The 23129-nt window shown below is 40.4% G+C and overlaps 1 protein-coding gene across 1 annotated transcript; it reads right to left on the bottom strand.

The window, feature by feature from the left end:
• Positions 1-695: 695 nt before the first annotated feature.
• LOC130254202 (cytochrome b-245 heavy chain) lies at positions 696-22101 on the bottom strand. The gene is made up of 13 exons (XM_056493539.1): positions 21996-22101; positions 19507-19602; positions 18005-18115; positions 14576-14660; positions 13498-13643; positions 12541-12731; positions 8711-8840; positions 7726-7818; positions 6173-6426; positions 5744-5906; positions 4779-4925; positions 3514-3638; positions 696-2794 (listed from the first exon to the last, which is right to left on the bottom strand). The coding sequence occupies exons 1-13, from the start codon at positions 22038-22040 to the stop codon at positions 2668-2670; spliced, it is 1713 nt and encodes a 570-aa protein (XP_056349514.1). The 5' UTR covers positions 22041-22101; the 3' UTR covers positions 696-2667.
• Between the last annotated feature and the right edge of the window lie 1028 nt (positions 22102-23129).

Below are 23129 nucleotides of genomic sequence, written 5' to 3'. Positions count from 1 at the left end.
CTTGCTTGAATACATCACCTGAGCATGGCCCAGTTCCACATCTCTCCCAGTTCCCAAAGTCAGTGGGAGCCAGAGCTGCCCAGTGCCCCAGAGGGTCACAGCCCTTAAATGTAAGGCTAATTACCACAGATTGGAGGGAGAGAAAATTGATGGATTAACTAACTGCTTATTTCAGATGACTACATAAGGGAAGACAGAGAAAATATTATATAAAAAGGGAAGGAAAACATCCTATGCTGAGGCTACAAGTGAACTTGGAATTGAACTCCTAATTATTTCCATTAGGTGAAAAAAATTATTTTAACAATCCAACAACTGACTTCTCTTGCCTCAGCAGAACATTAGTAATTTGAGTAGTAATTTTTTGGCACTGAAGCAAAGATCAGACTTCAGTACACTCCATAATACACAGAAGGAGGAATTTTTCAGCCAGAGGCCCAGCTGATAGCAATGGTCAGATTGCAAGCAGTGGCATTTGGCCACAAAAAAGGGATGTCCTTGAAGCTCACCTGCAGCCTGCTACCCTGAGGGCTCAAGCTAGTTTGTTTCTTATATTTGTATTTCAGTGCTATTTCACTCTTGTATCCTGGATTTGAGAAAATATTAATATTCAGACCATGACTGATTGTGCATGGCTTGCTATTTTAGCAGGATTTAATATAATTAACTTTTGGAAAAAACTGAGAAACTCTCACTTATTTTTTCAGAAATTTTAGGAAGACAATGATTTATTAATAAACACAGAGTTATTATTTCTGAGTTCAAGGTGACAAATAAGCCCTGGTACAAGTTTGCAGCTGGTGAGGGAATGCCACTGCAACTGACTGAGTAGGGAAAGAGCCCTGATGTTTTAAGAACAAACATGGCTATGTACAGAAAATTAATGGTGAATTAAAATACACCCAAGACTTTCCTCATTATAAATATGCTGTCTCCATATCTCCTTTGCAATTATTCATTGCCCACTTTGTAAGATTATAAAAGCCTGATCACATTTCCATTAAAATCAAAGGCAAATATTTCAGTGCTCTTTGCACAGGATGAGACCCTTATTATATTTCAGTAGCAATATTTACTCCACAGAAGAAGTTTCTTTGGCTATACTTATGTTCTGATATAATTAAATATGTGTGTTTCAGACAGAATTATGTGGATTTGAATATGGCCCTTCTGAGGGAAAGAACTGTAAAATTCCCCACCAGGAATTGATCTTTGCCAACATTCATTGATAACTGAAATCAATGAATAGGAACTGGTAGGCTGTCTTTCTGAAATAGCACTCAGAGCCTGGATAAGATTTTAAAATGCTGTAAAGAGAGAACACATATCCTGTCTGGCAAGCTGAGGTATAAAATATGCTGCATGCAACCAGATGGCTGCACAAAGTTGTCTGAAATTGCAGAAGGAGACCAAGAACCTGCCAGGAAGGTCTTGTGCTGTGCAGGAGCTCTTGCAGGGCTTGGCTGTGGAGTTCAAATGTCACTAAATAGGCAACTGGGATGAATGGGAGACATGGTATACTAATGGGGATTTTTCAAGGGTTTTTGCACTTGTTTTTTTCAATTTTTTTCCTATGCTGCTGGCTTTAATACTTTGTTTTTTCCTTTCTTGCCAGTATTAAAAGTTTTGGTTCCCTTTTTTGGTTTGCTTTTAAGAACCTGCTACCTGCAGTGTCCCCACAGAAGCACTGTGCTGTGTTTGGGAGTCTTGTGCACATCAGAAACTTTACTCACAGCTATTCACAACTGTGAATAAAGTGACCATCACCTTCCCAAAGCCTGTTTCACCATCAAAGAGGAACAGCTGAGCAATAGGGCCAAAGGCACTGTTTGCATCTAAGAGTCAGAAAGTGCCCTTTAAATCATTCAGCAACAGCTTTTTTCAGCCTTCAAAACCAGAAATGGCAGTCTGGAAACCACAAAACCTCTTCTTGCTTGGATCCCTGCACAGGGAGCCTGAAGATGTGGAAGGAGGAGCGAGCAGTGACTACACCAGGTGCAGGACTTGGGCTGAACCTGTCCTTGCCATCCCTCTGCAGCTGGGGGGTTCTCAGAGCCCCAGCTGGTTCCTTTTCAGTCTTTCACCTTCCTGAGGAGAAGCAGCTTCTTGTCAGGTGCATGTGTGCTCTCTTGGAGAGGATGTTTAAGGCTTATGTTGGAAGCCTGGAAGGTGTTGGTGCACAAAGGAGTTTTCCTCTTATATGGAACTAACTTTTCCAGCTCCCCCTGTTCCAGGGACTGGCTGCAGCTAGGATGAGCTGAGCTGCCTAGTAATTGCAAGCATTATGCTAGAATGCTTTATTGTTTAATAGCACTAAGCTTTATGAGCTTGAATTGGCTCCCAAAAGCAAAAGGCAGCCTCCACTCTTCAGCAGTCATGACAAATAATAGGAGGATAAAGGCAGTTAATTGAGGGGAAATCCCCTCACACAGGCAAACAAAACAGATTTCTGCTAAATTGCCAGCACATGGAGGGCAGTGAAAACTTCCCTAAGGTAAAACTTGACTCTTTTATTCTACCACAGAGCCAAAATAATTCCCAAGAAGCAAAGGAACCTGCATTAGTGTAGCTGAAATTTAGAAGCTGGGCTGTCTTTCCCAGACTCCAAACAGAAAAACAGATTCAGTCTTTAGACTTTGCATTTAATGACTCCCACATGCTTGGGAATTAGAAATTTTCTTTGTTAAAAATGAAGTGTACTCCTCGTGGATCAGCTTCTGAGTTGCTGATGCTTTGCTTGCTGAGTGTGTCAGCCAGGCCCTCAGGGCCACAGAGAAAAACACCTATTCTGGAGCTGTTAAGAAAATGAAAATATGGTCAGAAACTAGGCATGGAGCAGCTGGATATTCCCCATGTAAATAATTTTTATGTTCTATAGATGCAAGGTTTTTCCCAGTTACAGGAACTGAGGTAGAACTGGATGTCTATCCCCTAAACCTTATAACCCCTTAAAACTTATTGCTGCTCCTAAAACAAATGCTGGGCTAAATCTCAGCTCAACCTTAGTCAGTGAAGACAGGTTTATTGACCTCACTGAGTCAAGGAAACAGAGATTCAAAGAGCGTACAGCACAAACTCTTGAGAGGACTTATTCTGTTTTTTTCCTGCAGATTTTGGGTGGTTAGCTAAAGGTCATCCATATTCAGAAGATTTTTCTTTTCTGGAGGTAGAAAGTGGTTTTGGAGGTATTTAGACACCACCTGATATTCCTATCTACTTCAGCTGGAAGGATAGGGTTAGGTTTCTTTCCTAAGTCTTCTGCTTGTAATTAGACTCCAAGAAGTATCTTGTGAAAAAGGAATGATTTTTTAAAAAATTGTAGGTCAGAATAATTTGGTCAAGATCATAGATCATGTCCATGGCTGAAAAAAGAATAGAAGGTACCTGGAGATAGGTAAGGAAAAAAAATGCTCCTCAAAATTTATCAGCCAAAGGAACAAGATTGTTCTGGATGGTGTGTATGGCCATTAAATAGAGGAAGTCCACAGACACCATAAATTAGCACAGGCTTACCCAGGATGCTTCCCTGCAATAGTTTTGAACTCATTTTCCCAGTTAGGTCTTCCATACAAGGTTTTCTGTTTAAGTCCTGTAATCACATCTTTCTCTTCTTCGTGATGCACTACGAAGTGAGTGGCCTGTGGGAAGTGAAAGACAAAGGACAAGTTAAATATGGCAGCATTGTGCTCTGATTAAAAAATAATAATGTCAATACTGATTGAATTATTTCCCTAATGAGATTATGGAATTTATGGCATTTTGCAAAGAAAGCTAACACTGATAAAATCCTGACTATCAGTGTCTACCCCTTCCTTCTCCCCAGACTGGGTGATCTCAAGAGTTAAAGCTATGAAACATTAAACACAGCAACTAATTGTAGGTCTTTTTCAATGAACAGGTTTAGTCTAAGAACTCTAACATAGGATTACAAATTAAAAAATCCATTCCCTTCAAATACAATAACATGACTCCCTTGACCATAGTGAAACCCTGCCAGTTTGTTCTCTGGAAGGTTTGATCTGTATGAGGAGGTCTTGCCTGTGTAACCTCCAGCTAGACCAGCTAAGTTAAGTAAAGTAAGGAGGAGAAGATGTGGTTAAAGGCATAACTTCAGGCCTTACAGAGTTCTTTTTTTGTTCCAGGTCACTTTATCCCCAAAGAAAAAATGTGGGATTTTTCTCTTTCCTTTCTATTTTTTTGATCTTGCATATGTGATAACTTCCTTGCTGTTCCCCCTCCCTGTCTGTCTAGATGAGCTACAGCACTTTGGGCACATGGTGAGTTTTGCAATGGTGAGATAAATAAAAAACATCAATAAAAGTGACAGAGTGAGAGCCTTTCCTGACACAATCCCACATTCTCAAATGTCTGCTCCTTTACATCCCCACAGCAACCTACTAGCACAGGACCAGAGAACTCAAGAGGCCTGAAACAAATATGCTGCTATTGTTCAAACTTTGTGCATTGGCTTCCCTGGTTCCTAAAGCACTTAATTTCTTGCTTCAGGCAGCATCAGCTGTTTCTGAGACTTGTACATGGTCAGCTGAGGTTCCACCTGTGAACAAAGCCTGCTTCCCACAGAGCACAGAGGAAAGCAGGAAGGAAGTCAGTGCACATTAACAGCTGATCCCATGTAACTTCTGATGGATAACACCTGTTGCATTCAAAACCTCTGATGGATCCCCAGGATAAAAGACCATTTGAATAGTTATGAAAACTATTTTCTAACATGAGCCCCAGTTTTATGGCGGCAGTGATATCCTCCACTGTGTGGTTACCTGAGATTCATCCCAGCCTGTAAGATAGATGTTATAGCTCAGAAAATCTGCATTATTCCTCTCCTGCATTTGAGCCTCCAGAGACTGCAAGAGGTCAGCAAACCATTCAAAGGCATGAGTGTCCCTGCAAAGCCAGTAAAAATAAATCTGCAAGAGACAAGAATGAGCTGTCAGGGGACACAAGCACTTACATTTTCTGGGTTTATGTCTGCTGACAGAGTGAGGATTATAGAGTTCCTGTAAAAAATGTCCTGAACACTTCAGTAGATGGGTGGGATGGCATTGAAACTATTCAGGAATTTTGATACTGGGAGGGCTATAAAGCTGAATGACTGACTGCAAGAACAAGGAAATGTCTTCCTATTTCTCTTCCACATTTTTAGTTCACAATGTTTCCCCACTTGTCTCCTTGTAAAACAGTTTGTTAGGACATAAATAAATGATTTAGAGGTGAACTCTCTTTCTGTCTGCTGGCAGGCAAGATAAAGTAGGTAACAAAACCAGTTCTGTTCTCTGAATAGGACCATAACTGCAAAGTGTGACCCCACACCTCTGCACAGGGAATTTGAAGGGGCAGGAGGGGAGAGGAGGATGCTTCCATTGCTCTTCCACTTATGAAAAGCCTTTTTCTTCGTGCTGGGAGAAGGAATGCAATATTTGCCCAGGCTGTACTAGTGCCTTGAACTTTGTGTGTCTCAAGTAGGTGAACACCATTTCCACTGCAACTGGAAACCTCCAGGGCCACACTCAGGATTACCACGTGTGATTTGGCTTGTAGGCTATTTCTTCTTTCATTATATTTTTGCTTTAGATCCTCCTGCTTTCCTCCTGCTAACCTTGAGAGGCAACTGGACTCTTCCTTCTTTTAGGACCCATGCATGCCTGGAGCCAGATCACCTTTGCTGTACCTGCTTGGATTTGGGCCCTTGAACAGTTACAGGAGTCTGGGAAAGAGGACACAATACCTTCTTGAGCTTCAGGTTGGTGGCATCATGGCAGTATTTGTACCAGACAGACTTGAGGACAGATGCAAAGGGGGTGACCCCTATTCCAGCTCCAACCAGCATCACAGTTTCATAACTGAACACATCCTCACTTGCTGTCCCAAAGGGGCCATCCACAGCTATCCTGGAATTGGAAATATGCTCATTAAATCAATAGTGAGTATTTATTAACACCATTTAAAATAACAGTAAAAAGATATTTGTCTGCTACAATGCATATTTGGACTGAGTACTAGTCAGCCAAAGGAGAGGTGAATTTGATAGAAAAACTGTAAAGAGGCATCTCAGACCCCCATCTGTGTCACCATTTAAGGTTTGTGTCACTGGTGCCATCAAATCTGTCAAGCACAATTTAAACTGTCATAGGTGTTGACTTCTCTTTGTACATACTTGGGCAACTTCCATGCCTCCTGGAATTCTTGTTTATCACACCCACAGGCATTGAACAAGCCCTCTGTCCAGTCTCCTACGATTCGGACGTGAATGCTGAAGTAATCCTCTTCTGGAGCAGAAGTCAGTGTAAATGGATGCCACTCCAGTCTAGACACTGCTGGACATTTAACAAAAATGTACTGTCCAACCTCCATCTTGAAACCTTTTTTCATCATCTGGAGCTCAATTGTCTTGAAGGGATGAATAACCACCTACAGTGAGAGAGACAATGGGAAAAAAAAAGAGAAAAAAAAAGGCTGTCTTCACTGATCACTGATGCATTTATATCCACCATAACCAACATCATCCTCTGCTATGAGAGCAAGGAAAGCAGGTGAAACTTTCTTCCCAGCAGAACTGAGAGTGAGGAACAGCACCTGACAGGCAGATGAAAGCCTGCAGAGGATGCTGATGTTTGGATTGAAGTATTTTTTCACACCATGCTTCCAAAGGGCACAGGCCAGAGTGGCACATCTTATAACACATCACCTGACCCATGTGTGCACATTGTTAATTCTAGTGCACAGAGCACAGAGTTAATGGGTCTGACTGTAAATATAGGGGCAAAAACATAGGGCTATCCTACAGATATTGGATAGGCAGTACCACTGGAAATGGAAGTTTTCTTGTTTTACTCAAGTGAGACCTTGGCTACTCTTTAGAAACAATATTCTAGAAGCAAACCCAGTAATTCTGTCACTATAAATTTTAATCCTAAAGTTGTCTGCAAAATTATTTTCATTTTTCAAAAGAGATTTGCAAGAGGGAGAATCAAGTCTCTCTGTCTGTTAATTTAGGTATTAACAGTGGTGTTTAGAATTGTGAAGGAAATTTTCTGCCGACAGGGCACAAAACAGACACCACAGAAATATAGTGTAGAAGTGGCTCACAGGATATTTTGGTAAAATTACCAAAAGCACACAAATATTTACGAGCCTTCCAATGTGTCAATGTCTTTATAGAGCACAGTAGAAACACCTAATGTCATCCCTCAAACACTGCTATGATTTGAACAGGGTGTGTCCTTGGGATTCAGCACAGTGCCATGTGAGGAAATTACACTGGGAAAGACCAGGTGAGTTTTTGTATGTTTGAGCTTAGTGCTAATTCAGCTGTCAGAATTTCAGAAACAGTGTTAATATCTCTGCCAGACACCATGGGGAATGGAAGCTCAGCATTAGATTTGGATATAGAAAATAAACATGCTCTAACTTATTTTCAGGGGTAATTTAAATTAATCTCAAGCCAGTGGAATTTCTGCACTGTGGAATTTTTCACCCAATACAAAGAAAATTCATTTATTTCCCAAGATTCAGTCCTGTGCCTTAGCTAACTTCCTCCTCTTGCTCACTTTCAGAGGCCCCATTTGGATGGTAGAAATTGGCATCATGACAGCAGTCAGGAAATTCCTTCCACTGATAATTTTGTATGTAGGAGCCTCTGCCTTTGCTGCACCATTTGGAAAAGGTGGTGATGCTTTGGCTGGTATTAAATTCAGGATCAGCACTTACCTTTGTGATAACAACCTTCTGCTGTGACCTCCAGAACCGCACCAGGCGCTCACACAGGTACAGAAACATGGGACCCACCACCCACTTCCACGTCTGCAAGCAGAAGGAAACAAGTCAGATGATGAAGATCATAGAATTATAGAAAGGTTTGGGTTGGAAGAGATTTAAGAATCATCTAGTTCCAACACCCCTGTTCTGCACAGGGACACCTTCCACTAGACAAGATGGCAGCTTAGATCAAATCTAATCCTGGAAATTCTATAAGCAGAGGTGAAGTTCAAGTAGTCTGTGTTCTTTAGTAACCAGATTAGGGAATCCTTAAGATATATGACAATTTTAAAATTCTGGTCAGAGAGGGAATTTCTTGCTCTGTTGAGTGCTGCAGCTGCCTTTTTAGTTTCTACTAGAGTTACAGCAAGGTATTTTCCAGTGAGTAATTTTTTCTCTGTCTAAAAAAGAATGTAACTAAGTGAAATGTGGAGTAAAACTCTTAAGCTATTATTGACTCAGGTCTGCATTACTGCAGGAAAAGGTGTGGTTTCTGTTAACAGATCAGTCTGAAATGTGAAAGAAAAAACAGCCTGGTTAGTCAATAAAAGCTGAAGTTTCAAATTCATATTTCCAGGGGTATTATTTTCTGCTAATGATCATTAGTCCATTAATAATTAAACTGTTTATTATGAGAATTATAGCACTTTCTAAATATCCCCAGGAGCCACTACTTTGCAGTTTACTTTCTGGATAAAAAGTTCTCAGATTCCAATTGCTGTTTTGCTTTGTCTGTCAATTGTGCTTATTTTACAGCACACTGAAAGTGTATTGTCTGTCTGGAGTCCATTTCTGCTTACAATCCATTGTGCCAAAATCTCCTGCTTCATGCAAAGAAATCTGCCACTGAAGAGTGCTGAGGGTTATATGGTTGGTTTTCTATGCAATTTAAGAAAACATAGCAAACTAAACATTATCAATTATCAGCTGTTCTTACCATAGGAGGATTCCCTGCAAACTGAGGGATTGGGCAAGCCTCATTCTTGCCCCACTGACTGAAGTTCTTGTGGCAAATCTCTGGGTTGTGCTCAGCCAGACTTTCAGCTGTCTGTCCCCGTACAATACGACTGGGAAAAAAGTAAAGATCATGAAGGCAATGAGATGACAATGAAAGTATCTGTTCCTTACTGTTATTCTATTTATGTACTACTCTATTTATATGGAGTTGTTGATTTCTGCACTGCTACAGTTTTGAAAAAGCTTTACTGCTCTAATCTAGCCACAAAGTCACCATTAAAGAAATAAAAATGGGGAGGGAAGTTTGTGGGATAAATCCTGATTTCAAGATTAGGTGAGGAACTGAGAGTTATGTCCATTACCACTTCCAGGATGTGGTCACAATTAGAAAGATTCATTATTTTCTGAGTTATCCTACTTTTTTCTTCATTTAAAAAAAAACAAAAAAACAAAAAAAACCCAAACAAACCACCAAACCAAAAAACAAAACAAAAAACAAAACAAAACAAAACAAAAAAACAAAAAAAAAAAACCCCACAGCTAAATACAAAAACAAACAAACAAAAAAAATACAACCAAAATACCCAAAAAACCAACCTGACCAAAATAAAAAAATAACCAAATCCCAAAACCTGGAATGGACAAGTAATCAATTTGCTACTGACCACTACAGAGATTATTTCTGTTTAATTTAGAAATCTGGAGATCTCTTTCCAGCACACATTCTTCCTTTGGCCCTTCCTCTCCCTCTAATGCTGTGGAACAGCTGTTCAGTGCTTTGAATGAATACAGATGCTTTTGACATAAGCAGCTATTGCAGCTACAGCAGCTTGCATCAGCCAATTATCTGCCCTCAGTATTCCTGCTAGGTTGTTTTTTTGTTTATTTGTTTGTTGCTGTTGTTTGTTTCAGTATAAATAATCCAATACAGTTATATTTCCAGTAGCAGAACTGGTACAGAGAGGTAATTTCAGTTTCAGGGGGCAAAGTCTATTATTTTTCACCATTTCCTGCCTCTCTCTGGAGTTCTGCCAACCTCAGGAAAAATAGTAGAAAAATTCAGATTAAGATCTGCTGAACTTTCCATTGAAACAGTCTGCTTCTGATCAGGCTGTTCACAATTTGATATCTTTGATATCTTCTCCTCATGACTTCTCTTTCTGCTTTTCTAGCCCAGTTTCTGTGGACTAGACTGCATTTTTGATATTTAAAAAAAAACAAACCATGGTATCTAAGCCATATTCATGCCTAGCTTTGTGTGACAGCTTTGTGTGGCAGATTTTTCAGAGGATTGTTAGAAAATCTCTGCACGGTGTTGAAAGATAAGATATCACTCTGAAGTATTACTAATGAACCTCTTCTTCATTAAATGTTTGATTAATATCCTGTCTGAAAAATAAAGGGAAGCAGTGACACTGTCCCAGCAGCATCACGAGTTGCACTTTGCAGGAACATCAGCAGTTACAGTTCACTTCCCCACTGATGGCAACGGGTTCAGCTGAGCCACCTCTGGGATGAGTTTTGGGAACAGGAGGAGCCTGTTTCCTCCACTGCCCACCCCATTGCTTAAGGGAAAGGGGCCCTGGGGGTTTTTGCCTTGCCCTGTGCTCTGTTCAAGGCTTGACAATGTCAGTATCCTGTACTGAGAGAGAAAGAAAGAGAAAGAAAAAACTTATTTCCCCTTATCAGTCAGTGGGGATGCTTTTTCTAATACTGTAATTAAGCTTTCAGCAGTACAGCCTTATAGTTACTTCTTTTCTGGCTGGAGGTTTTCCTTTAACTTCAAAAAAGTGAACTGCACCTCTGCACTCTCTCCCCTTTACATTTACTATGTTTGGAAATTTGGGACAATTTTCTGTGACAGACAGCTCATGCACAAAAAAAATCAGTGCTTCAAAAGTTGTGTAACAGTTTGTAACAAATAAGAATTATTGCAGAGTCAAAGAATTAAATCACACAACGACTTGGGTTGGAAGGGACCTTAAAAATCAACCAGTTTCAACCCCCCTGCCATGGGCAGGCACCACTTTCAGTGGACCAGGCTGCTGAGAGTCCAGTCCAGCCTTGCCTTGAACAATTCCAGGGATGGGACAGCCACAGCTTCTCTGGACAACCTGTGCCAGTTCCTCAACACCCTCACAGTAAAGAATTTATTCCTAATACCTGATCTAAACCTACAGTCATTTGAAGCCATTCCCCCTTGTCCTGTCACTCTCTGCTCTTGTAAATAATCTCTCCATCTTTCTTGGATCTGCCCCTTTGCTGCTGTCAATAACCTTTGACTCAGCTTTCTGTATGTACAAGGATGAGTGTGTGTACAGACGTGTGTCAGCCTCCTCTCCCCTGAGATAAACTGGCATTTATGCCCCTTCCTGGCATGCTGCTTTGAGATTGTCAGTCCATACTCTTTCCATGACATCCATCTTTGCACACTTGAGATGCCTTCCATGAGTGTAAGCCCGTCTCATATTTCTTAGTGTATTTTCTGTGAACTCAAAATGTCATTATTACCTTTAAGGCCAAATAAGTGAAGTGACTGAGTCCACAGAAGGAAAGCATCCTTTCCTCTACAGATGAGAATATTCCTATGTATTTCTGCTTCCAAAGGATAGCTGAACTTTGCTGACAACCAGTGCTGCCCAAACTCTTGCCTTTTCATTCCAGTGCAATTAAGGTGGTGGGAGCACAGGGAACATTGAAGTAAATAAAAATTCAGCTTCTATAAAATACATGCTCTCCACTGACTTCTAGAATGGGCAATGCTTGGTTTCTGACAGCATTGTGTAGTAACTGCTGGCAAGTTTGGACACTGAGACAGTAGCTATACAATGTTTGCTGCAGAAAACATGAACCATTTGTTCTTTTCCTTCCACAAGTTATTCTCAAACCATTTCCTTATTATGAAAGTTGGAATGGACAAATATGCTGGGGGTGTTTCCTATCTTCCTTCTATTTTTGTTCTTCCTGTTTTACTTTCATTTCTGTCTTTTTTATGGCACTAATGGACTGTAAGGAAGTGGTTTTGAATAGTCATTTTAGCTGGGTGTTTTTAAAGCACACTTTCTATTGCATGTAGGATTTCCTTTAAATGGGCAATGTACTGTAATTGTGGACTATTGAAATGTAGCTTGAATACTTTAGTCTTTTTTCTTTATTCACCAGTTCTTTGGTTTTATAAAATGGATCTAAAGTTCATTTTTTCCAAGTGCTAAAATTATGTTTGTGCAGTGCTAAAACTGTTTCATTAGTTTTTTCAGCTCTTTCAGAAGAAGATCTGGAATGAGGCAACAGCAGAAAAAGATGTTTGGCATTTGAATGAAAGTTAGAAAACTTTACAAATGCCTATTTCTAAGTTGAAACAGCTAAAAATCTATTCTTAAATGTTGCTGATATTACAAGTTCATCCAAGCCTGAAACATAAATCTATATTAATATAGTTTTCATTATCCAATAAAATTCTAGACTCCATGTAATTTTTATACTGAGATCTCCTTTCATGCATGTGTGTGATGCAATTCCTTTTAGGAGAGAAAGGTAAATTAACAATCAGAAACAGCAACCTTGGAAAAGAGCTTTGCAATTAAGATACCAGAAGAGGTTGAGTGCCAGTCAGCTTAAGTCACATGAAACCTCCTGTGTGTGGACAGCTTGTTGCATGTGACAGTGAGAGTCCCTTGACTCTCAGAGCCTCCACTGGCCCATCAGTACCATCAAAAACAGCTGCTGCTCAGAAATCCCTATGCTCACTTGTGAAGGGGGCTTTAAATGAAGATTCAGTAGTTATCAGATGTTTTAAGTGCAAATACTCACCCAGCACCGTGGATGACAAGGCCAATAAAGAAGATGACAAAGAGGTGGTGGGTGTACCAAAACACTTCGAAATACGACCTCCGGATGGTTTTGGTGGATGAGGTGATGATGAGGATGAGGGCCAGTGTGATGACAACTCCAGTGATGCCAGCCAAGTATGTAAAAGCCACGTAGAGGCCCCCAATGGGATTCTGTGGAATAATTACACTTTGGTCTAAGGAAGGGGTTGCACCAAAGCAGGGCCAGTTGCACCACCAGTCACCAAACCCTCTACCTTGTTACAAGTCTTTAAGTCATCTGGCAAAATCCCACTTCATTTTTGTTACACTGAACATTTACCTTTAACTAAGGTAATTGGTAGTAGAGAGAAAGGATTTTCCATGAATTAACACACCAGACATGATTTCTTACTCTGCCATGGCTCAGTAGGACTGGTTTGGGGAAGATGAATACATTTGCACAGCTCTGGTGTTAACAGCTGGAGTCCTATATACATATTTTGGGAGTTAATGAAAAATCTCCTTTCCTCTGGTGTTGCACAGCCGTGGGACTCATAACTCATGCAGAGTTTGGATGCTCAGTGCTCCTCTGAGGAGTAGGGGAGTCCCTTCTTTTCTTTTTCCCCACTGACCAGAGCTTAGGCCACCCAACTTCAAATCTTTTGCCTTGATTTCTGTGTACATTTCTGAGTGCCATGTCTAAGTCAGAACTGCTTTACAGGGTGTATTTTTACATAATGTTTTTAAACTACTTTGAAATCCTCAGGTGAAAAAGTTTGAAGTACTGAAGCTTAACAATGATAATACTGGCAAATACAGAAGAATGGATTCTACAAGTTTTTTCTGCAAGATGGCCCAAACCCAGACTGTGGATAGAAACAGGCACTCTGCTCAAATGCTCTCACGTGATCACCCACACAAATGTAATGCTTACTCTTCAGAGCCTGCTGTCACTTACTGCAATGGTTTGTCTGAAAAAGTTGACATAGCTCTCGTGTGGTTTGTCTCCAAGGCCAGAGAGCACAGCTGCCAGGGTGCCTTTCTCCTCAACACGGGCTTGCACACTCCACTCCACGTTGAATAAGTGTGCAATGGTGTGAATTGCTAGGAGTGACAGGAAAGGAACAATCAGCATTGACCACAAGTACTCGCTGGTTTTGGCTAACATTTGAAACTTTGTCACATTTGTCAACTGCAGCTTAAGAGCTCTGCTGCTCTTGCCACGTTCATCACAATTGCAGATCACTGATGTGCTTTACTGTTAAAGTTTTACTGCCTGAATTTTACAATTTTTGGGTGAGGGAGGGAAAGAAGCAAAGGGAAATTTCCAGTATATTTTTGTTCAACAAAGGCTTTCAACAATTCAACTAGTAATATCCTACCATATGGGATACTGAAACATGGAATGGCCTAACTCTTTGTCAGGATCATCTTCATCCAGGACTTCTGTAAAAGAGCTGAGAAGTGAATCTGGATTTCTTTGGAATCACATTCGTTAGTACTGCTTTGTTCTGCAGTTTTGCTAATAATCATTATAATATTCTCACTGGGCTGAATGCATCCAAAAACCTAAACCAGCTGAGTGTTCACATGAATTCCACTACATGTTTTTGTAGGGTAAAATTGTATAAAGCTTTCAAAATTTGAACCAGCTCCTATAAGCAGAGACTAATTTATCTTCAAAACAGGTCCAAGTTTTTTAATATCCCTTTTAAAAATAATTTCAATTATTTGTTTCAGACATGCCAGATAAGAAGTAATTCTAAACAAGAATTAAAGCCAGCACATCCAGTTCTCAGGACACCCTTTACTAAGCAATCATAAATGGTACTGACAGTTCAAAGTAAAGGTATTCTTTCTCATTTCTTGCTCTCTGACAGCTGGCACATATCTGGAAACTGATTTAAGGCTTGGCACACACTGACTCCTTTAATTAAATCAGGTCTCTGCCCATATCCTTAAGAACTTGAATGCCACAGTGATTCCACATAAAATACACAAGAAAGCAATAACCAAAGAAACATTAGAGTACCAACCAGTGTGAAGGGCAATCATCCAGGCCACCATTTTGTGAAAGGTGAGGTTTCTGTCCAGCTGTCGTCTGATACGGGTAGAGCAGCACTTTGGATTGAAAGGAAAAAGTGTTTGAAGACTACTTGTATTGTCTATGCACACTTTTTAAATGCAGGGACAAAAACAGAAACCCTGAACACACTGGTGGCACTGCTAGGAAAAAAATTAGAATTCTGAAATACAGACAAAAATATTTCCTCCAAGAATATTTCAGAAAAGAGGAACTACAGATTATGTTTTAATATGTCCCACTGAAAGAAAGTATTTGATAAAGGAGAATAAAATTGAACATCCAGTAGGACAAAGGAATACATCTTACCTGTTTGAAACTGCATATTATAAACAAAAGGAGAGATTAGTCTGTCATGGCAGAGGGACTGCTTTGGTGGCACCAGGATCCCATTGTGGCTCACAGCCTAGAAACAGGCTGCAAAGCTTGGGTGTGACTGTTTCAGGCAGCTCCCACCCCAAATGTGTTTGTCACCTATGGCAGTGATATGAGGGCATTCTTTCCCCAGAATGCTGGGTGTACTTCCCAGGCATTCACTTAAAACTTGATTATAGAGTTACCCAAAGAGAAGCAGCAGAAATCTCTGCAGATACAAACCAAAGAAACTGGTTTTCAAGAAAAGCAGAATTGTATTTTTATTTCTAATAATGATAGGCTCCTAACAGGCCCCATCTGAATCGTGCTGCAGTCACTGGAGTTTTCCTAAAACCTTAAGTTCCTGTAAAGCTGGCATTTGCTGTCTCCACGCAGTAGAATGCATGATTGTCATGTGTTGTGTGTTTACATTGTGTTTGCTGACGGGATAAGGAAACAAAACACTATGCAAACTACCACAAATATTTCCTCACAAGAGGCAAACACTCTGGGGCTGTCCAATGACTTCTGATTATAATAATGAGTGGGAGAAATCTGGCCTTTTTGTATCACCTATATTGAGAGACAATACAAAAATATTGTAGAATAAAATGTAGCATAGTGAGGCACTCTTGACTCCCTGGCAAAAGCCATTTATCTAAGTGAAGACCAAGCAATGGCAGAGGGCTGCAGCTGCCTTCAGTCGTGGGCTCATTAAGAGCAGTGAACACAGCAATGGTGGGCATGCAAAACACACCACAGGCAGCCATTCAGTTAAAACCAAATAACTTTGTAAAGTGATTTCTGGGTGGGAGGATGGAGGGGGAAAGGCTTTTTAGTACATTCCCATTGGATGCTGTGTTTGAAACATTCTTTCCTCTTCTTGACCCCAATCATATTGCTGTTGAGAAGGTCATTACTCTTCCAATAAGTTATTTGACATTTAAATGATTTTTCTTACAGACCCTCACAGGTTTTACCTGCAGAGCATAACTAATTAGAGACAATAGCACAAGAAGCATAAGCTTGTCCCCCTGTGCTAAGGCCACCACAGTGCTGCCTCTGCCAGTGGCTCACTTTGCTGAAGATCTAAAATTCCATCCTTCCTGAGGTGTAGCTTTACCATAAAAGGCTCCTGAAGCTAAACAAACACCAGCTGTCTAAGAGTGCTATTCTGTGCCCCTCCCTGCTCACCCTCAGAGCCCTTTGCTTCCTCATTCCCAGCTATCAGCAGGAGAGTGTGCTGCCAGCAGGAATGGAACTGGAGCTGGATCTCCCTCCTGGGCTTCACTTTTGTGCTGGGTGTAGCCTGAGTGCCTGCACCACAGTGCCCAAGGCAGAAGGACTGACTGTAGCTTGAATACCCAGGAGGGACAGATCCCAAGATCTTGGTTAGAAAAGTTCAGTTATGCATGTTAGGAGAGGAGCAATTCAGCACAAAGTGCAGCTGGAATACAATTCTCAACACCCAGAATCAGGTTTTGGCCTTCCAGTAGTCCCCATATGTATCCCCAGCTCTTTGACTGCTTTGAACTTAGACCTCTGCCCAGCTTGCTTTCCCTTGAGCAATCTCAAAAATGTCTTATATGATCAAGAGCTCGTCATTATTTTCCAGTTTCATTTATCCAAAGCAACATTAATTCTTTCTAAATGTGTGGCCATTATTGACTTCTGCAGGTGGAGGAGTCAGCTCTGGATTTTGGCTGATATTCCCTGATCTGCTATGGGCAGGGGAATAACAACTTTAACCCTATAGCTTTATTTACTGTCCTTTTTCCTTTTACATGAATGGAGGGTATGGCTGTCTGTTTTGTAGCATCTCAGGATCTGAAGGAGTATAGGAAAAGACTGAAAGCCTGGCATGTATTTCCAATTTTATATTCCTAACTGTTATTTCTTAGAAAGGCTAGAGCACTAGCCTTGCTCTTAAATGTAATTTAAGTGTTTAAATGAGATGGCAGGCACATCTCATTTATTCAGCCACACTCATTGTGAGGATGTATGTGCTAGATGGAAGTGGAGCCTGTTTTGTCTCTGGTTATTTTCTTATTGCTTCATATCCCACCTCCTGCCCTTATGAAGGACTCTTGAAACACTGCATCTATTTTATCACTTCCTCTTCTGCTCTGCCTTTTCAGCCCCCACAGACTGTCTCATTTGCATTAAAAATATATATACTGGGTTTAGAGATGAAAAACAACTTCTGGGAACTGGTTTTGTTGATCATATTTATGTTAAAAATGTCCAGAAAGAAAGGGAGAATCATTACGCATTTGGAAGGACAACTCACAAACTTGAGGGGAATATTGCTTTTTCATTGGACCATGGCCTGCATTATCTGCATTATTTTTGCTGTAATAGCCAGAAATCTAGATTTTGGCAGTGTGATAAAGCCAGTACTATCATAGGAAACCTCTCCAGCTGTCACTTAGAATCAGTTGTCCTTTTCATAGTGTCGGTTCCTCAGTGCTGTGTATAACATCTGCATTTGGGAGCTAGAAAAAGTCAAAAGGCCTGTGAACTATTTCATCTGAGATGGAAATGCAATTCAGACAAGAAAGAATGTAATTTCTGAGCCAGCTGGAAAAAAGGTGCCATTCTAAAAGTCTAAAAAAGACTACATTTACCTTAAGGACTGAGCATGCAAAGACAGACAGGGGCTCGGATTTCCCCCTCAAGGTGGGTGTAGCATCAGTGACAAATAGTGGATGTGTGTGAGCACCAGCAGCTTCTGCCAGCCAAAAGAGGGACTCTGCATCCAGGGCAGGACCATGCCCAGGAGGCAGCTAAAAAAGGAGGACTCAAATGAAACTAATTCAAAACTAAACTCTCAACAGAGCTCTGGATACCCCATGGGCATTAGACCTCTGTCTTGCTCATAGCAAACTCCAGGCTTATCTGCTTCTTGTAAGAGAACATCCTCAAAACACAATATATTTGGGGAACTTGGACAAAATTTCTTGGTATATTTGCAAGTCTGTTTTGCTTATTATCTTTCATGAATTTTGAAATTCTTTCTTCATCTTACCGCACTTGATCCTCTGAGGAAGGAGAGCAGGTTTCGACACACTGGCAGCAGAATCAGCATGCAATTGAAATTCAGGCAGGCTGCAGGGGCCCTTGCAAGAGCCAGAGCACGCTGTAATTAGAGAGGTGCTGTAATTAAATGCATTACCTAAGACACTATCCAGGCCTTAGGTAGCACAGATTTTATTTATGTATTATATCACAACTTGTAGAGTGTGAGATCTAAAGTTCACATTTACACTGTGAATGTTTAATGCAATCATGCTCTGGTCAAGTCAGAAACACATGTGCAGGCAAAACACACTCCTGCAGACAAACAAACACCTCCTATTTTCAGTTTTGAATTAACATGGTTGTATAAAAAGCTGCCTGTCACATCTGGCATGCAACAGTCAAACACAGGTGCAAATCTAAGAGTTTTGTGTCCCAAGGCTGTGCCTGTGGTTTCAGTTGGTGAGTGTTATGGTAAATGGACAGCTTGTAAGAGAAGTGGTTTAACTTCTCTGTCAGTAAAGGAGTCTAAGGAAGTTTATTGCCTCAGCTTTTAGGAATCTGTTTCCTTAATGCTGGTCTTAACACCCTGAATTATTTAAGATATTTGAACTGTTTGAAATGAAGGAATAATGACCATATTAATCAAAATGCAGGGAAGGGAAGAGAAATAATATTTGCTATCCTTGCATGGATTGAGACCGTTTTAGGTTTCAGACCACAACTGTTTGGGGTTGCACTGAGCTTTACTTATCCAAGCACGAGTTTTGTGACTGCAAAGGCACTGCACCATGATTGCAGAGGATAGGATTTGATCCACAGCCCAGAAGCTGTATGCAGAATGGGATTTCATGCTTTGTAGAGTTAAACCATGGCTTTGCAAACCTTCTGCAAAATGCTGTGCTTTGTAATCTGAAGTTTAGGCTGATTTTTGTGTCTGTGATCAGGGTTTTAAAATATGTCAACAAATTAATTTTCCCTGTCAATTGGTCATGACCTGTGGTAGCTTTGGAAGTAAGTTTGTAGTAGGACACATAATGCTGCATTAACTGGTTGGATTACATAGAATAGCCCAGGATCTAGGATCACTTCACAACCTGACTACCACTCACATTCTTGATGAATATATGAATGATGATTGCTTTTCAGAGCCAATATCTTTATAAAATATTCATGCTCTGAAAAATAATTGCAAGGCAAAATGACTGTACAACAGTTCAATGGCAATATTTTATTCCTCTTTTGCTTAATAAAGTAGCTACAATTAATGCTTAATTTAATTACCAGAAGCATAATAGTTAACTGAAAACACCCTCAGAAAGGTGTCTCTATTTTGTGTACCAGCTTTCTGTTCAGAAGCACTGGATATCTGCCGGCATTTAGTTATCTGCTTGCATGTGACCTCTACATGAGCCTGCTGCTCCAGCCACTAGATCCAGTTTTGAGCAGCTAAAACTATTCAAAACTGCTGTGTGCTCTGTCTGTGCCAAAATAATAATGTCTTGTACTTACGCCAAGGAGCACTCTGGTGTAGAAGAATTTTGGTGGGACATCATACACAAGGTAGTACCACCAAAAGAGGAAGACATTTAAGCCCAGCCACACAATCTGAAAGAGAATTAAAGAGGAAGCTTACAGTTTGTTGTTAGAAATAATCCATCTGAATTTACACAGTTCAGATAACAGTGAGTTACTTTCCTGTGCTCCTGTTTGCACAGAGAGCTGTACTGCAGAGTATAAAGTTTTCAGCAGGGGTTGTAGAAATCTTTCTGGTCTAAATAGGCTCTGATGTGTGCACACAGGGTACAGGGCTGGCAATAGACCAAAATTCAGCAATATGCAGTGGAAACATTTTCATAGATCAAGGAGTTTAGGGTTGGTTTTATCAGGACTGTCATAATTCAATGACAGTTTAATTCTGTGTACAGCTGAATCTTCAAATCCCATTAAAAGTCAGAGACTCTTCCAAACAGCAGTTCCACAGGCACTTTAACCTATGTGAGAGGAAGACTTGGAAGCTGGGACAAAGAAGCTTGAGATGTAAATTTAGATGGGCTAAATTACACATAGGGCTGAATTCAAGAAGAGAGTCTGAAACCATTGAGCAGACAATATTCAACACAGGCCCTTTGGTAGCATGTAGACTACACCAAAACAGGCTTCTTTGTAGCTATACTGCAAATTTTCTCACACTTACACATCCTGAGGTGCAGTGTTTTAGGCAAAGACATGTTATTGACTCTTAGGCAGCTACAAGTCCATCTGGCAAAAATGATCATAATGAATCTGAATGTTTGCTCTCCTGGAACTGGTTGGCTGATTCCATATCTCATATTGAAACAAATCTGCATCACTGCAGTCAGTCTAAATAGTTTTACTAAGTGGTGCATGAAAACAGAGAGAAAATCTGAGAACTAGGAGAGACCCCAGAAAAGGTGACATTACATTTCCTTGCCCCTCCTAACCCATACATTTTGCTAGTTCTTTGGCTCAAATAACACTGTAAAAAACCCTTGGGATTATATTGGATCTTGAAAATGTAAATAAATGCTGGGAAATGAAGGGATTTCCATCAGGGTAAGGCAGTATATAGGAAATCCCCAAGTCCACATTAAAACACCAAGCTCATTTCAGGTTAAGTGCTTGGGATATTTATTAAAAGTGACAGTGGCACACTCTGGCAGTGTGTTTCTGTCTTGTTGAGGTGCATCAGAAGGAATTGTGTCTGTCCTGTTTCTGTCTAGCACTGGACAGCCCTGTGCCTGCTCAGTGTGCAGTAAAGATATTGAGGCCAAAGCAGAACACTTGGGTAAGGTTTCCAGTGATCTGTCCTTTCAGCTGGGTTCTTTATCAATAATCTGTTAGTTTCCTTCCCTGTTGCCCTGACCTGGTTATAGCTTTGAGGTTCAAAACCCAAATTCTTTATTTGAACAAAATAAAGGCCTCTTACTTAATTCTTTTAATATTTCAATTCTGGTGGGGGTAAAAAAAAAAAAAAAAGTAAAAGCCAGAATTCACCTCTTGGCAGTTTCAACTTCCTCGAATCACTGAGGTGACAGCAAACACAGTCACTCCCTTTTGAAGCACTGAAGTGCCATAGGGGATTATGTTCCTAAATTACAAGGTCATACACAAGTACTGATTGCTCATAGCAATCAGCAGAAATACTTCTTGGAGTACTCACCTTTTAGTCACCACAAGTATGCAAATTCTATGCCTTCTTTTTCTTCCTCTCAGTATTTACATCTACTAACAACAGGTAGCCACAATGCCTGAACTCCTCTTACATCTTGGTTATGTATATGTTTATAATACATAACATATGTACATAATATATGTACAGAGGTATACCTTTAGGCCTTGTATCACACTGTGAAGTAAAAAAAAGAAAACACTAGAATATAAACTTAGTTTTCTCCAAAGAGCACTGCCCTGCTTACTCTTTAACACTTATAAATGCAACTGGGATTTTCCATACTTCTAAATTTTGCTCAGAATTAGTTTAACCCACTTTCATAGCCCCTCTATGGAAACTGCAAGCAAATTCAATTCAAATACTAGTTGTCTCAATGAAGAATTCATGGATCTCTGCTCTAAATTCTTGAATCTGACATTAATAAATATTTTATACCACCAAGACACTGTTCTTTCAGTTACACTCACTTCTCTTTGTGAAAGTGCAAGAAAGGGTGATTGTGTTAATTTCTTTCTCTGTTGAAGTGCACATAGAGAAGTGGGTATTAAAGTTGTTTTGCTTAACTATAGTATTTCTAACAAAGCAAAGTTAATAAATTATCATTTCTCAGTTAACAATGAAGCCTGCAGCAACTGGAATACCAGAGACCTCCTTAAAAATAATTCCCTTGAAGCATTTCCCTGCACTTGTTGCCCCAGTTTCAGCCTAATCAGGTGCATCTTTCACTGGCACAGTGAGAACTGCTTAGCACAGCTTTCTGTAGAACTTTTCAGTAGACACAAATCACAATAAAAATTGTACTTACAACAACGAAGATGGACAGTCCTTCATTCTCCACCCAGTTCCCCATGGCTGCCTGAGATGTGTGTGCACAACAGCCCTGCTCTCTCTGGGACAGCCTCTACGTCTTCTCTTATGAGGAAGTGAGAGCAAAAGGTTGCAGCACCCTGTTTCCTTTCTCATTCATTTGGGAAATTAGTTAACCATTTAATCATGACCCCAGTTCTGCTTCAAGTAAGTTTCTACCATCTTTACACATTTCATAACTCCAATACACATAAACTGATGAAATAGACTTTTTCATTGTGATACAAAGGACAGAATAAATTATACAACTGATCAGGTTTTCTGCTTAAAAATGTATTGCTGCTTTAAATAACTTTTAATGCTGAAGTGTGATGTAGAAAGCACAGAAGAGTTACCTCTGCCCAGACCTCTTTTTAATCACTCAAGACTGAGATGTAGTTCATGCTGATCTTTGTTGATAAATAATCACTACTACTAATTCTTTTCCAGTAATTCAATGTCCACGGAAACTTCAAAGTGTAATCTAACATTCCTCTTTGTCTGGTACATTCAAGCCTCGCAAAATTCCTTCCAAAATTCTTCTCAGATCAGGCCAAAACTGAGGACATATGCCACTGGGTAGACTCCTTTTCATGGTTTTGAGTTTCACAGAATCCCCTTTGATGGCCATCCCAAATGGATCACGGAATTACAGAATGATAGAATGGTTGGATTGGAATGAACTTTAAAGATCATCCACTTCCAGCCCCCTGCCATGGGAAGGGAGGACACCCACTAACTCAGGTTGCTCAGGGACAACTAACCTGACCTTGAATGCTTTCAGGGATGGGGTAAAACTTCCAGGGATGCTGGATGTCATCAGAGGGTCTGGTGCCCATATTTTTATTCATGGAGGTGGCCTCTGGAAGTTAAACAGCTGGAGTGGCTAGAGAAGGAAAGGAGGGGGGCAATTCTGATTTGTGGATGTCCATTCTTGCAGTGAAGACAAGCCTTCTGCCCCTGACCAGGAATGGCAGTGTTCTCACTGTCTCTTTCTTCCCCCTAGCTCAGGGTAAGTTACCTGTGCCTTCTCTGGGGCGAGCCAGTGCAGGTATCCAGGATGCTCTGAGCTTCAGCAGTTTTACCTTGCCTG

The sequence above is a fragment of the Oenanthe melanoleuca genome, chromosome 1 (genome assembly GCF_029582105.1).
Source record: "Oenanthe melanoleuca isolate GR-GAL-2019-014 chromosome 1, OMel1.0, whole genome shotgun sequence".
NCBI lineage: Eukaryota > Metazoa > Chordata > Aves > Passeriformes > Muscicapidae > Oenanthe > Oenanthe melanoleuca.
This window is presented reverse-complemented; position numbering and strand designations above follow the sequence as displayed.

Coding starts and splice junctions, on each gene's coding strand:
- LOC130254202 (XM_056493539.1), bottom strand. CDS start 22,040: ATGGGGAACTGGGTGGAGAATGAAGGACTGTCCATCTTCGTTGTT. Junction 7,819..8,710: donor TTGCAGGGAATCCTCCTATG/GTAAGAACAGCT, acceptor TTCTGCTTGCAG/ACGTGGAAGTGGGTGGTGGG. Junction 3,639..4,778: donor CAGGCTGGGATGAATCTCAG/GTAACCACACAG, acceptor CACTTCCCACAG/GCCACTCACTTCGTAGTGCA.